We start from the raw sequence: 16,405 nt of genomic DNA, 5'->3' as shown, positions 1-16,405 counted from the left end.
TCATACTGCAGTACTGAAATAAAGAGAATCCAATGGCTCCCACAAAAATCAAACACACCACAGTATACTTAAAATAAATAAATACACTTTGCAGTAATATCAAGTATACTGAGCTGGGGTGGATCTTTGATGGTCTGCTGAGATGCAAAGATATTCAGTATAGGGACTGGAGCGACGTTATTACACAAAGAAACCTATCTGTTTGTTTTATTTCTGCATGTGTTCCCAGATATGGCTTCCGTTGGCAGTCTGCTGTCTGAGGAGCAGCTTCTCTGTCCCATCTGTCTGGATGTGTTTACCCAACCTGTCTCCACTCCCTGTGGACACAACTTCTGCAGGGACTGCATACAAGGATATTGGCGGAGCATCACACTGAGCCACTGCCCCATGTGCAAGCAGAAGTTCTATCGGAGACCTGAGCTCAAAGTCAACACCTTCATATCAGAGTTGGCTGCTCAGTTTAGGAGATCGGTGGAAACGGGGGCTGATGAACAAGCCTCAGCCCAAACCGTGTCAAGATCTGGAGAGGTTCCGTGTGATGTATGCAATGGGAAGAGAGTTAAGGCTCTGAAATCCTGCTTGGACTGTCTGGCGTCCTTCTGTGAGACGCACCTGGCGCCCCATCAGATCCTTGGTACTTTTAAGAAGCATCGTCTGATCAACCCTGTGATGAACATGCAGGACAGAGTGTGTAAGAAACACGAGAGGCTGCTGGAGTTATTCTGCAATACTGACCAGGTGTATGTGTGCCAGGTCTGTATCAAGAAGGACCACAAGGCACACGCCACCGTACCTATAGAGACTGAGAGCCAGGAGAGGAGAGCTCAGCTGAGGGAGATAGATACTGAGGTGCAGCAGAAGATCCAGGGCAGACTGCAGAAAATCAGTGAGATCAGACACACTATCGAGCTGAGCAGGAGAAACACGGAGAGAGAGACTGAGGACAGCCTACAGGTCTTCGCAGCGCTGCAGCTCTACATCCAGAGAGGCCAAGCTGAACTCGTGGGAGCCATCGAGGGCAGACACAGGGAGGCAGAGAGGAGGGCCGAGGCGATCATTAAAGAGTTAGAGCAGGAGACCGCCGAGCTGAGCAGATGGAGTGCTGAGCTGGAGCAGCTCAAAGGCACTGACGACCACCTGCACCTCCTTCAGCGTTTTCCCATCATCTCCACGCCACCAGTCACCAAGGCATGGTCAGAGACTGCAGTAGACAGCGTTGTGTATGTGGGGATGGTAAGGCGAGCGGTGAGGCGGGTGGGCTCTCAGTTGGAGGAGATCTTGAAGGCCCAGTTGGACAGGCTGCGTGAGACCGAGTTCCAGAGGGCCCAGCTGTGTGAAGTGGACGTGACTCTGGATCCAGACACGGCGCACCCGAAACTGATACTGTCCGCCAACGGGAAGCAGGTCCATCATGGTGATGTCACCCTGAGCATCAACGACAACCCCAAGAGGTTTTACCCTGGTCTAAGCGTGCTGGGAAAGCAGGGCTTCGCCTCTGGGAGGTTCTACTATGAGGTCCAGGTGAAAGGGAAGACAGAGTGGGACATTGGAGTGGCCCTTGAATCTGTCAACCGCAAAGGAGGTAACATGCTGTACCCTGACAGAGGCTACTGGACCATTGGCCTTAGGGATGGCAAGAAGTATTGGGCCCTTGCTAGCCCTCCCATCCACCTGCCACTTGAGGACAAGCCCCAATGTGTAGGGGTGTACGTGGACCTGGAAAGGGGCCAGGTGTCTTTTTATAATGTGGCCTCTCACTCTCACATCTACTCGTTCATCGGATACTCGTTTGGGGAGAGAGTCTTTCCCTACTTTAACCCCCGACGGAATCACAGAGGAATCAACTCAGCTCCACTCATCATTTCCCCGTCTCAATCTGACATCCCAGTTATAGTTTGATTCCATAGATAGAAATGTATAGATTGGGTTTAAGTGCCCTATTTCCTTGTTTACAGCCACTGACAGTGACTTTGTTGGGGGACCCTGTAACACTTACCAATACATCTTCATAACAGACACAGAAGCCCCTGTGGATTGAATAATTCCTCTTCTGTGTCTGACACCGTGTTGCCATGAATGCAAATATCCACTATTTAACTTTTTTCTGTGTGTTCTTTTCTTATGTTTTCTTGTGTTTAGCTTTTTATTCTTGGTCTTTCAGATACTGCACCCGTGGACAATATTGAATATACATCGTGGTGATTGATTTATGTGCTTTCCTCAATAAAGATTTGTTTATGAACTTCTTCCTACAGTATATTGTCCCTGTAATGCAAAAAATAATAATAAAAAAATATATATATTATATACATTACATTAGATATTACATGAAGAAATTCCATGTCTCCGTCCTATTAGATATGTCATCATTTTGTGTTCACAGATGGGAGTAGAACTGCCACGGCGGTCTCTTTCACCAGTGCTGTGTGCAGTGGTCTGGACTCTTCTCTCCAGTGGCATTCTGCTGTCATTTGGCTTCCTCCTGTTCACCTTGCGCTTCAAGAACAACAGGTAGAAGAACACACATGGAAAAGTTAATTTGTTGTATGACAAATAGCAAACAGGGACGTGCAGATAATGTTTGAGAGGAAGGGGCTGAAATTTGTAACAGGGCCTTTTGGTGAAAATATCGAAAATTGCAGACCTCCAAGCTCACAACGCGTCGCTCAAGCCCCCTTTGATGTCTATGTGTGCACGTGCCTGATAGCAAAAATAGCAATTGTACAAGTTCACAATGAGCTGCATCGCAATGTGTGTTGAGCTTTTATATCTGCTATTTTTGTACATTCACCCCCATTGATTCCGGATGGGGACCCGTATTCAGATTTTTGTCTTAGGAATGCGACAAAAAACTAAAAATATAATTGAACTCAAGTCTCCATGGCGTGAGTAATCAATATGTGGTTGAAATGCATGCATAATAAGACACATACTGTACAAAAGTAAACACGTGTGAATGCGTGTGTGTGTTTGTGTTTGTGTTCTTCATCAGGATAGTTAAGATGTCCAGTCCCAACCTGAACGTGCTCACTCTCTGTGGAAGTGTCCTCGCCTATATCAGCGGCTTCTTGTTCACCGTTGACGAACGAACGCACCCACAGGATGGAGCATCAAGAGCTGTGCTCCAGGTAACCATGGCACCTCACATTGTGACCTCCCACCTCCATACAGTCACGTCTAATGGCAGTAATAAAGTCAGACAATACTAATTAGTGTGTTGCCCTAACAGGGCAACACACTAATTAGTATTGTCTGACTTTATTATTCAAGAGTGACCAAAAGTTTGGCACGCTACTCCTCCCACAGTTTTTGCTTGCGCCATTATGTCAAACCGGCTTCATCGGGAATCGTGCGGAATCATTTTCTGTAGAGAAAGGTTGTATAGTTTATCTACTAGTAAGACGCCTCAGGGCGACATATTTAGGGCGAGGTCGCGCCAATTCATGGCCATCTGGCCAGTGAGACCCCTGCATGATAGTCAAAACATGCCCATATATGGGCATTACCACATATGGGCATTCCCAGATATGTCCTTAATATTGACATTTTATTAATTTTATCCTTTATTAATATATATCCATATACATATATGGACTTAATATTAACGTTTTCGGGAAGGTAGGGTGTGAATCAAAGTAAAGCAGGCTCTTGGGCTAGTTAGGGCCTGGGATTGATGACATCAGAAATCTCCATATATGGGCATAAAAGGGATTTTGTTTCTGGGAATGCCCATATATGGACTTTTTATTTTATTTTATCCTTTATTAATAATAATATGTATCCATATACATACAATATATTTTATGCCCATACTGTACATGGAGATCCCTACCTCACAGATATGGGCCATGTTTTGGCCATCTGGCCAGTGATATATATTGATGACATCGGGGATCTTCATACAGTATATGGGCATAAGAGGGATTCTTATTACTTTTACATAGGTGATGTCACCTGTGATATCACCTGTGATGTCACAGTGACAAGGGAACCAACCCATAGACTGTAAAAATGTTTACTGACACAGACAGACGGAGACAAGCTGCAACATTTCTCATGGTAAACTGCGACCTTCGGTCGCAATTAGTGAATTAATTTTCCCCATTGACTATATCCATATCTGGAATTCATGATCCAGTCGTCTCCATGTATGGCTATCAAGGGTTTGATGAGGTCAGTGTTGTGATCTTCATATATGGAGATCCAGGTGAGGATCAGCTCCATATATGGAGAGAGAGACACACACAATAAAAAAAAAAAAAAAAAAATTGACCATTTATGCGATACAGTAAAAACTATGCTTACAGTAAATGCACTGAACCTGCTGGACTGGTTTCTCCGTCTGCCTGATGCGACAGCTTTGTGTCTCTAACTATGTAATGTATCTTTTCCCAGGCAAGAATGTGGACTCTTTGCATCGGCAGCACCCTGGTGTTTGGCCCCATATTGGGGAAGACATGGAGGCTCTACAGAGTGTTCACTCAGCGTGTGCCAGACAAGAGAGTGGTAAGCTTGAACATCCGGTCTCTTCATTAGGAATATGTTGACTGTATACAGTAGGCTATATTGAAAATCTGCAAATTTATGATTTTTGGATTTCACTTGAAATGAGGACAACAGGCTATGCTGCACATGATCAGTCTGTCTGCACGATCGTTTTGCCCCTCAAATTGGCAAAATGATGAAGCTCAAAACCTCCTGCCTTGTTGTTTGCTAATGATTGTTGTCAGGTGGTGAAACTTTTGATAAAAATCACACCCGTGTGAAGTGGAGCTGTGTGTGTGTGTGTGTGTGTGTGTGTGTGTGTGTGTGTGTGTGTGTGTGTGTGTGTGGGTGTGTGTGTGTGTGTGTGTGTGTGTGTGTGTGTGTGTGTGGATCATGTGTACCGATTTTTGTGACATTTGAAGAAAATATGTAGGAAAAGGAGCAAAAAGTGTGTTTTGGAGAAAATTCAAGATGGCGGAAAATCTATCATGGCGCAAATGGGCGTGGCCTATATGGGGAGATGCGTCATGACCCAAGGAATCCAGGGAAAAAATATTTTTAATTTTCCGACCTACGGTTCAAGAGTTACAGGCCAAAACGTAAAGTGGGGTGTTATGGCGCCACCATGCGGCCAAATGACACAATTATTTTTTATTTAATCCTTGAAATCATTATGAACCTCCTCTCCAAGTCTTGAAACTCTAGCCCCTATGGTTTGCGAGAGACAAATAATTGAATGTGAGTTTTTGCGATTCCCATTATAAGTCAATGGGGAAAATTAATTCACTAATAAATTAATATCAATTAAACTATAGAACCTTTCTCTTAGAAAAGTAAAAGCCCACGATTCCCGAGTAAGCCGTTCGATTTGACATATGGCGCGAGTGTGTGGTGGCAAAACTGTGGGACTAGTGGCGTGCCGAAGTTTAGGAAGTTCAGGCTACATACAGACAGACAGACAGACACACAGACAGACACACAGACAGACCCACCCACACGGCCACGTATAGGGAGCCTGTGCTTCACACAGCTCCAAAAATGTAATGGTAATACTTGTAACAGACCTGTAGAATGTCTTGATCTCAATTAAGTGCTGTAAAAAGTGTTATTTAACAAAAACAACTATTTCTAGGTAAAAACCTCCTATCTGCATGTTGTCGACTGCAGATAGGAGGTTTTTGCCTAGAAATAGTAGAAATAGTAGATAGGAGGTTTTGTGTTTTTACACACATTTTCACAACAAAGTGGTACTGTAGTATTACTAATAAATAACCGAATGTCTGTCTGTTCGATGTCTGTCTGATATACACGCATGCTGACACCACTGATACTAAACAGTGCCCAAATTTGGAGATAACTGACATCACTGATAACGCCACCTGTACTGCACATGCGTCTCTGCCATGGTAACAGCTGTCAGCTGCATGCTTAAACAGTGCTCAAATCTGGAGATTACTCTTTCAATCCCATATACTGTGCACACCACATAATGTAACCCAAACTGCACATAATTCGGAGCACATATCTTCGAACAGGTAAGGACTAGTATTACAGATCCTTCTCGAAAAATTAGAATATTGTGTAAAAGTACAAACTTTCATATATTTCTTGAAACTTTCATATATTCTAGATACATTGGACATTCAGTGAATTATTCCAAAACTTTTTTTGTTAAAACTTTGAATTTTTATGGCATACAGCTCATGAATATCAAAAGTCCATATTTCTAAATATTACAATATTACACGAAACCACTCAAAACAAGGATTTATAATAGAGAAATGTCAACCTTCTGAAGTCAGAGTTGCTTGAAGTCCAGTGGGAAGTTTCCGAAGTCAGTTATGATTTGAGGTGCTATGGCTGTATATACTGTACATAATATACATCTTCAGTGACCTTAGTTACACTTTGAGCTTCTATATGAAAGTCATCATCGACTGTGCAAGCATTTAATAAATATGGATATATAGCACAGTATTCCTGCCTCATTTCCAGAGGCCTAATACCTCCCTTGGCAAGGGGGAAGGATTATATCTCCAATAGATGCATAGGCAGACCGACAGACAGACAAAATATTTTTTTCTTATTTATTTATGTTGTATTATTGTTATTAATATTTTATCTCATTATGTTCATCATATTTCAAACATTAAACTGAGAACAACAGCATCCTGAGGATCATACAACATGAATGAGATGTAGAGTATGAAGCTCACTGTGCCGTAACCTGTGATGTGCTGCAGATTATCAGAGACATCCAGTTGATGGGCATGGTGGGTCTGTTGATTGTGGTGGACATGCTGGTCCTGTCTGCCTGGAACCTCACTGACCCCATCAGGTGTTCACGCTCCTTTGGAGCTGTTGTCAAGGTACTTCTTCATCTATTTAGGCCGAGAATTATTTCATGCTTTAACTATTGATAAATAGCAGATTTACAAGCTCACAGCGCAGCACCGAGTGCTGCGCTGCAAGCTTGAAGATCTGCTATTTTTTTTTAGATTTGTTTTTGGGCTTTTATGCCTTTATTGATAGGACAGTAGTAGCTCCTTTCGGAACCACTCGCTCCGCAGCAATGCCGCTCCGAGATGTGGTTCCTGCTCACAGCATGCCCAAATGAGGTTTCTCTGGGGTAGTTCGCCAGGTTATCAACCACTCTTACCGTCACTAAGCGTTGTATCCAAAAAGAAATGGTCCTATACCCGTCTCTTGCATCTCTACTTTTTTAGCGGCGGGGGTAATCCAAGCGATTTGTTGAAACAATACTTTAAACACGCTTGTTTTGTCAGCCAGTTCTATGTTTTTTGTCAGTCATGTGGCCATTTCTCGCTCCGACCGCTTGGTGGCTGCAACACAGATTAATGGTGAGTCACGTGACTGCTTCCGTAACATTTCACTGGGAAAACATGGAGCTGGCTGACAAAATGAGCGTGTTTAAAGTATTGTTTCAACACAACGCTTGGATTACCCTCTCCGCTAAAAAAGTAGAGATGCAAGAGACGGGTATAGGACCATTGCTTTTTGGATACAACGCTTAGTGACGGTAAGAGCGGTTGATAACCTGGCGAACTACCCCGGAGAAAACCTCATTTGGGCATGCTGTGAGCAGGAACCACATCTCGGAGCGGCATAGCCTTTGTGAGATTTTTTAGCTAAATGGTACAAACTTAATTAAAGGACAAATGTTAAATCAACATTTTGCTGATGATAAAGGCATTTATCGGAGCACTAGTAATTAAGTAAGTAAGTACATTTTATTTATAAAGCACCTTTCGAAACAATGTTACAAGGTGCTGTACAATGGACAACAATATAAACAATCACGTTAAAACAAGTTAAAGGATGGCACATAAGAGCAAGAAGTAAAGCAAGACATTGACCTGCACAAGTGGGTCAGGTCAAATAAATTCATGACACAAAATGCTTACGAAACAAATGTGTTCAAGTTCTTAAAACCGTCAACTGACTCAGCATTTTAACCAAGGTTAGAGCGTTCCATAGTGTAGGAGCAACCACTGCAAAGGCCCGGTGACCCTTAGTTTTGACCTTTGAGTCTGGTCGCGGGTATGTCCAGAAGGCCTTTGTCAGAGATACAGAGCGAACTCACATTGGGCTTCGAGTGCAGTAAAGTGAGAGATATAAAGTTAGTGCATTACTGCAGATAATTAGTGAAAGTTTCTTAGGTATAGGTCAAAATTGTATTAGGTCTACTGGTTTGCTATTAGCTGTAAATTCTTGATTTTGCTAAAATCTTGCCAATGCAGAATCACTCTTTCCTCAAGGGACTGGCTGTCTGCATTAGAGTAGAATTGATTATGGACACTGGCAATTTGGCTGTGTCCAAAGATGATATAAGGTTTCTTTGCTGCTTACTGACAGCATGTGGATTCTATTGCTTTAGGTGGTGGAGAAAGATATTTCCTACTCTTTATCTCAGCTGGACTCCTGTTCCTCTGTATACTCAAATCTGTGGGTTATACTTATTGCAGTACAAAAGGTAAGTTATCGCTTTTATTCAACACTTTAACTATAATGGTGATCATTTTGGCATCTTAAATTATGACACAATATTATAACATGCTTCATGAAAAGAGATATTTTCTTTTGCCAATTACAGATACAGTATAGCAAATTACGTTAGAGGTTCGATCTCTAAGATTTATGTCCTATTTGAACATCCGTTTGAAGCTGGATCTCTCATTAAAAGGCTGACATTTCTACATCTTGGGCTGATGCTAAGACGGATTGGATATTGGAGATGTTAGACTTTGAGCTTCAACCAGTAGTGTTCCTACCCAAGAGAACACATGGTCTAAATTTGGAAGACCACCTCCAACCATCTCAATTGAGTTATATTGAACTGTATATTGTATTGTATGTACTCGACCTGTATAGCACTGACTTTTGGCAGAACATAAACTGCTGTATATTTATATACCAAATAAATAAATAATACTACTGTACTGATGCAAATCTTTTAAATATCAGGTTTCACAAGTTCAGACAGAACATTCAGGGGACTTATCCTGTCTTTCTTCCATGCCTGCACCTGTCTCCAGGGCAGTCTTCTTCTGTATGGGACCTATCTGGCTGGACTGACCAGCAATGTCAGCCACCCTCCAGTCAACCAGTCTCCCACTATCATCACAGCGGTCACCCTGGTCACCTTGTCCTCGGCTGTGGCCGTCCCCATGACCATCTTCCTGCATGCCTGGCCCAACCTGGTCTACAGTACCGTGGCTGGAGCCATCTTCATCTGCACGCTGGCCACCAACTGCCTGCTGTTTGTTCCTCAGGTGAGAGTTGAAGTATTGATTCCATAGCCATTTACAGTGACACCAACCATTTTTATTGACTACATTGAAACACCTCGGGTCTCATTCACTAAACTAACTGATCATACATACATTTAGTTTATAACCTGGTCGTACATTTAGTGAAAATTGCACTAAATGTACGATATTAGAAGTCAATTCTGAGGTGCGCTTCATGAAAGGCGGAGGAGTGCAGAGCTGTGATTTGTGTGGACCACAGGTGTATCTCATTTTTGTTTGAAAGTCACAAGAGCGCTCCCGTGTAGATCATTTGTATTGTTCCAGGTCCCATTTAACACCATAAAAGGCAACCGGAAATAACCCACATAGAAAACGAGGAAACAACAGATTTGCAAGCTTTCAACGCGCTGAGTCACACCGCCTTGTCTTGTACATCTGTTCTGTCTGGAAGTGAGTCCCTCGATCACACGATGGATCAACTGAACTTTAATAAAGTAATACTCTCATGTGTAATGAGAATAAGCTTACAAAGTTTAACCCCACCACCAAATCATATAGGCTAATAAAACATGGAGATGATAATATAGAAGCCTTTTCTATTAAAGGTTGCTCAGATCTGACTGAACGTTATGACACTAGAAACCAGGAACGCCGAGATCCGATTATGACAAGATTACACTTGTTTTACACTAGTGATTACTGAGGAGAAATCTGTCCTTTGGATTAACAACATATCTTGTCCTAAGTCAGAATGGGGAATGGATATGGACACAGCTAGTCGAGCCTACTACTGTATCCTCAATCCTCATTCGATCAGATGGTAAGATTTATTTAGGCTATTGCGTGGCTTTCATGTGACCAATATTATAAACGAATAGCGCAAAATTGGAGGTGCACCTGTTGCCTCCTAGCTTAGTGAATGAGGCCCCTTGTATTGTCCTTCAAGCAGGGGACGCTGGAAAAGGTGATAGTATTTTCCAGGGGAAAGTCTCACTCTGATGATCTGTGTATGAGATGGAGATACAGCAGTGGTATACAGTATGTCTGCAATCAAAGACGCTGGCTCATTAAGCATCTATTATGTCTGGCACCTCCTAATGTTCTAAAACAGACATTTAGTCATCCAATCAGACAGAAACAGTAGCTAGACAGACTTATGATTCCCCTGATTCTTGCTGTTTTGACAAGCTGAGAAATGTATATGACGGCGTGCACGTTTGCTCTGCTCCATGTGGGCGAGTTTCCCTTGGGGAATGACTCATGCATGTGATGTTTATGACTCAACACAATGTAGGCCGTGCCAGCAGCCTGATGACTGTAGGTAGCTGTTAGTGAGTTTATGTTACGATAAAGGAATGCACCTCCACGGCGGAAAGGGAACAAATACTTGAACAATGAGCAATATGCTGAAATGCACACCTGGTGATATGGTTCCAAGTTCATAGTCTTGGAAACACAGTTTCTACTCTATATTCATGTATGTTACATTTTCTTGAGTCCCCCAATTTCACATACACGTCCGCGCATGCATACCACACACACAAATATTACTGAACGCTGAAACCACTCACTCACGCAGGCACGCACGCACGCATGTACGTACGTACGTACGCACTCACGCACGCACGCACGCACGCACGCACGCACGCACGCACGTACGCACGCACGCACGCACGCACGCATGCACGCACATGCATACAGTCAGTGGTGTATGTAACTTAGTACATTTACTTAAAGTGGGCGTGACACGGCCAAAACAGCTAATTATGGCTATCAAATTAGCCAATTTTTTTAATGATGTCATGTACCCCCATGTTAAATTACCCAATCAAATTAATTTATTGTAGTTACTGTACTGAAAGTAGTACTTTCTGTACAGTAACGGCAATACATTAATTTGATTGGGCTAATATGGGGGGAGGGGCGGAGACTCGCGGAGTCGAGTATCCATATCATTATCTTTTGAAACTGCCCCGAAAAAAGCTGTCCGAGGTGTGTTTCCGACTTTCTAAACCAACTTTAAAACTATCAGTTCTAGGGGTAAAAATTATATAGCATTCGCTATAAAATCAATGGTTAGACCGATAAAAAAGTACATGTCTTCTTCAAAAAAGGTGTCAAAAAAGGTGTACGAGGGTCAACACGCTTCTCCCCCTCTATGAGACGGTTTTGTCGGCCATACCCTGCTGTCTCTTACCCTAACCTGGAGCACCCGGGACACCGGAGCAAGCGTAGAACGAGGGAACAGCGATCTCCTCCTCCTCCTCCGCAGAGGAGGTCTGTGGCTCATACACTCTGTGTGTGTGTAGCCTGTGTGTGTGTGTGTGTGTGTGTGTGTGTGCTTTCGCACGCGCGTGTGTGTGTGTGTGTGTACACACACAATAGCTCTCGCAAAGCCGCAGCCTGCAGCGTTAGCCGGGCTACACGCTAACAACAAGGCATCACGTTGTGCGCGGCACCGCACGACGGACGAAGTATACATTCACTACTAACTGATACTGCCCCGCCTCCTTTTCAGACTGTTTGAAGAAACACCACGTGACTTACTGTATCATAATGTTAAATTTCGGCCGGTGTCACGCCCCCTTTAAGTACTGTACTTAAGTACCATTTTTAGGTATTTGTACTTTACTTGAGTATTTCCAATACTTTTACTTCTACTCCACTACATCTCGGATCCAAATATGTACTATTACTCAACTACAATTATTTGAAAACTTTAGTTACTAGTTACTTTGCAGATTTTTAAATATTATAGAATAAACTTTAACCACTTTAGCCCTATTTCATACCCAGGCTATTTGAAAAACTACAAGCGTTGCAACGCGTTGAGCTTGTAGATCTGCTTTTTCAACATTTGGTACTTTTACTTTTGGTGTTTTAAGCATATTTTGATGCCAATACTTTCATACTTTTACTCAAGTGCATGCGGACAGTATTTCGCAGGACATCGCGTAGCGTCGCTCGCTCGCTCGCGTGCAGTGCGGATGAGGTATAAGGCTGCACCCACACCAAAGTACGTATGAGAGTGGATTCCCCATTGTGCCAATGCGTTTCAATGAGAATGGAGCGTTTTTTTGCAGAAATCCTCTACTGTCAGGAAACCGCTCCATTCTCATTGAAATGCATTGGCGGAATGGGGAATCCACTCTCATAGTCATAGGTACCGGTAGGTACTTTGGTGCCTAATAGAGTATTTCTATATTGCAGTATTGAGACTTTGACTTCAGTAAAACATTTGAGTACTTTTTCCACCACTTGCATACAGCTGACGCAGTGGCGGCAGTTTGAAGAGGAGCACAACAACGCCAGTCAGATGGCCAAGTACTTCAGCAGCCCCAGTAAGAGCCAGCCCTCCGTCTACAGCCAGGATGAGATCTACTACCTGCTGGGGGAGAACAGCTCCATGAAGAAGATGCTCAATGAGGTACGCTTTAAAGCTTCCACCATATTAAGACCTGGGAACGATTCAAAAAAAATGTCTTCTAAATCCCAACTGCTTTCTGAGAAAAAAAAAAAAAAAAAAAAAAAGGTTTCTACATCTGTGGTGAGCAAACATTTTCATGTCAATGAACCCCAAAATGATGAGAGTTTGGCCACGGACCCCCATCTCAGTTTGTTGTTCCAGGACCCCCAGAAGCAAAGATATGAGTTGCTCTAAAAGATTTTCAATATTTAAAAAAAATAGCAGATCTACAAGCTTGCAGCGCGGCACTCGGTGCCACGCTGCCACATTTTGTTATTTTACATTTTAAAAGCTTTTGTATTTTTTCCAGAAAAATGCTGTGATTGACAGTCTGCAGGAGCAAGTGAACAATGCCAAGGGTAAACTTCTCCGTCTCATGTCGGCCAGCCAGCCCCGAGTCGACCAGGAGATGGACTCATCCGGATCCACCAACCTCAACTCCTGCTCCACACAGACCACAGTGGTGGTGCAGTCCACCCCTCCACCCGAGAGAGACACCGCCGTATCCCACCTCCCGTCGCCGCAGCCTCTCTCCCCTCGTGCCACCAACGCTGTCCCTTCTTCTAAACCTCTCCTCGAGACCTCCCCGGCTCCGATCTCCGCCTCCCCCGCCCCTGCTTCCTCCCCTCCTCTGACTGATGGTGCTGGTGCAGTTCAGAAGGGTGGCTCACAGGCCAGAGCCGAGATTACGGCGTACGAGTCCAGGGCAAAGGGGCACGACGCACAGCAGTTGGTGTCTCCCGCCATCCCCACAGGGTCTGAGACAGTTGGGGAAAGTGCGCCCCTATCTCCGTCAAACTGTGTCGCTTACCGACGCACGCTAGGAGACTCTAGCCCTGCTCAGGCAGAACCTTCAGGCGGTGACCTAATATCGCCTTTGGGGTCAGGGGTCAGGCAGGCGGGCTTTGTGAGCAGCGAGCAACTGCAAGAGGTCCTCCAGGAGTTGAGCGTGGACGCCGTGAGGGAAACCGTCCTCCGCTCTCCCACTCAGGGACCCAGAAGGCCTTCTCAGGTTAACTTTACTGACCCGTCCCTTCTTTCTCCCCTCTCCCTCCGCTCACCTTGTTCGCCCCGACCTCCCGTCCTCTTCCGCTACCCCAGCATCTCCCCCTATGCCATGAGGAAACGCCGGCCTCCATTTCACTCCCCGAGGGGAGGTCCTCCTGCCTGCTTCTACACAGGTCCAGAGCCTCCTGTGTTCCTGGGGAAGAGGAGAGTTGTCTCTGGGCCACAGAATCCGGACAACCCCCCCTCCAAAACATCTCCACAAACTGAAGGGGGCGTCACTGCAGACCCCACCTCTCTCCACCTGGACAATAGTGACATAGAGGAGGAAGAGGAGGAGGCGGAGAAGCAGGGGAAAAGAAGGGATGGGAGGTGTGTTTCAAGGCCTCACAAGTGTTCCCGTGTACCCCGGCCAGGACACGGCCCTGCGTCTCCCTCGCATACGGAAAGGAGCGGCGAGGGCGGGCAGGTCCATAGACCTGCTAGAGACTCGTGTGGGTACTGGGATTCAGACTCCAGCAGCTCCACAGACTACTGCTACTACCACCGACCCTACTGTGAATGGTGCCTGCAGCGCGGCTCCCTGCTGTCGTCCGACAGCTCCTCGGACTCCTCCGACAGCGAGTATGGAGACTACAGCAACCTCTACCGCTTGCCACACCCTGTGGTCTTCAAAGAGGACCTCAAGCCCACTTTTGTATGAATGGAGGATGTCCGTGCTTATAAAACCAAGGGTCATATCGTTGATGGTTGCTATTGTTTCATTTCCTCCGTTACGTGCACTTTAAATGACCCGATTTAGTTTTTTGTTTTTTTACTATTGAATACTGTGTGTGTCCTCCTAAACAGCTGGTCTGGACACTGTGGTGATGCGCAAAGCTGCCATTGAGGATAACCGGATAACTAAATCCATGACATGTAACTAATAGATTGACTATTCTTTCTGTAAGTATACTGTATGTGGCACATTCCATATGAGGAATCTGGATGTTTTAAGTGCATAGCAGTGTAACAAATTCAAAGGAGTCTACTCATCAAACTGATTATGAAAACCAATCTATCTCATAAGCACATGTGCACAGGTTATTTTTTTCTTATTCAAGAAAAAATGCACTGACATAATATTTCTGCTGTCATATGAATCCTGCATACTACATATAAAAAGAAAAGAATGTACTTGTATGCAGGGATATGTTTAATTTGATTAAGAAGAACACAAAATTAAAGTAAAATGGTTTCACATCACAGCAGCAATATGCATCTTAATATCTACTGTAGACGTATTTATTATTCTATTTATTTCCTGCCGATTGTTTTATTTGTTTTATTTTGTATTTCTTTGGTCCTATTTTATTGATAGACAAACATCTCAAACATTTTAATCCTTTAACATGACGGCATGTGAATTGATTGTCATCTCTAGTTTACAATTTTATCTAATTTATTGGCTCTTTTTTATAACTTACTGCAGTTACTGTTCAACATTGCATCTTGTATTACTTGACGGTAAGTGAAGGAAGTGCTGGGTTAAATACCTATTTACCAATGCTTAATTTATGCACCATCCTATGATTGTGTCTATTTGCGGAAAATAGCAGATTTACAAGCTCACAATTCGAAATTTAAGCTCACGTCGCAACACATTTGCGTGAGTTTTTTAAGTAGACTAATTTGGGGAGGTGGCACCATTGGTAGGCCTACTTGGTTTAAGATGTGTACTACGTTGTCAGAGCATTCCTCCATTTTGTAATGTCAATGTATTGTTTTCTTTCCTGTACATTTGATCCTGTTCTTGGTTTTGTAATACATCAATAACATTCTTTATTGTGCTAATGTACAGGTTATTGATTGTGAGCTTGTGTATGTGTGTATGTGTTCAACACAATGCCAGAACATATTGGCATATTTTCTATACGTGTACTGTATGTACATACTACTGTCCACTGTCTCTCCGTTTTAACCACTCTCAGATAGTCGATTGGCTGTGACCTTCTTCGGTTTGTTATGCAGGATTTACATCATAATCTATCACAACTGGCTACCTATAGTAGGGTACATCTCATACCACCATGTTCATGTAGGTTTTCCTTTTTATCCACATGCAGCTTTTACAAGATTGCATTAGGATGATTTTGGAGAGCAACAATTTAGTGTCAACTATTAACAAAAACATTTTCTCACAAGTGTCTTCCCTCTCTTCTCGTTCTCTTCTCTTCATTTCTACTCTATCTCCATTTCTGTGTATTTTTTTCTTTTGCTAATGGTACAGTGTCTATTTGCCGGGGGAGTTGTTGCACTGAAGGGAGAACAACGTCTTGTGTTACTTCTGCTCTGCTGCCTGTGTTTAAGACTGATGTCTTTATTCTGCATCAGAACCATCAGAGGGCAGCCTGGGAGAAACTTACATACTGTAAGGGACAGTATAAATAAACACACAAAAGAGACCCATCATCAGCATCATTGCAAAGGGAAAGTGGGCTTTTGTTCACAGCTGAGATAAAGACCAGAATGTAGTTAAATTAAGATGAACATAGTTTTTCATATGAGAGAATTGAGCTATGTAAGAAACAAATGACAAGCCAGTCAGGTGTTTATAATGTGACCTGTTGTTGTAACTTTTGGATACTGTTGGAGATATCCAACATTATGACACACAAAAGTATTGCATGGTGGACAA

At 43.5% G+C, this 16,405-nt stretch overlaps 1 protein-coding gene across 1 annotated transcript; it reads left to right on the top strand.

Moving 5' to 3' along the window:
• Window positions 1-231: 231 nt before the first annotated feature.
• Window positions 232-14,431, top strand: gpr156 (G protein-coupled receptor 156; the record flags this gene model as incomplete). The annotated part of the gene is made up of 9 exons (XM_080753581.1): window positions 232-1,887; window positions 2,384-2,511; window positions 2,993-3,128; window positions 4,396-4,506; window positions 6,729-6,854; window positions 8,384-8,479; window positions 9,042-9,278; window positions 12,526-12,684; window positions 13,034-14,431. The coding sequence occupies 9 exons, from the start codon at window positions 232-234 to the stop codon at window positions 14,429-14,431; spliced, it is 4,047 nt and encodes a 1,348-aa protein (XP_080609707.1).
• Window positions 14,432-16,405: the final 1,974 nt, after the last annotated feature.

Source organism: Nannobrachium achirus, assembly GCF_963921795.1.
Source record: "Nannobrachium achirus genome assembly, chromosome: 22".
NCBI lineage: Eukaryota > Metazoa > Chordata > Actinopteri > Myctophiformes > Myctophidae > Nannobrachium > Nannobrachium achirus.
The sequence above is the reverse complement of the archived record's forward strand: the minus strand, read 5'-3'. Positions and strand labels throughout refer to the sequence as shown.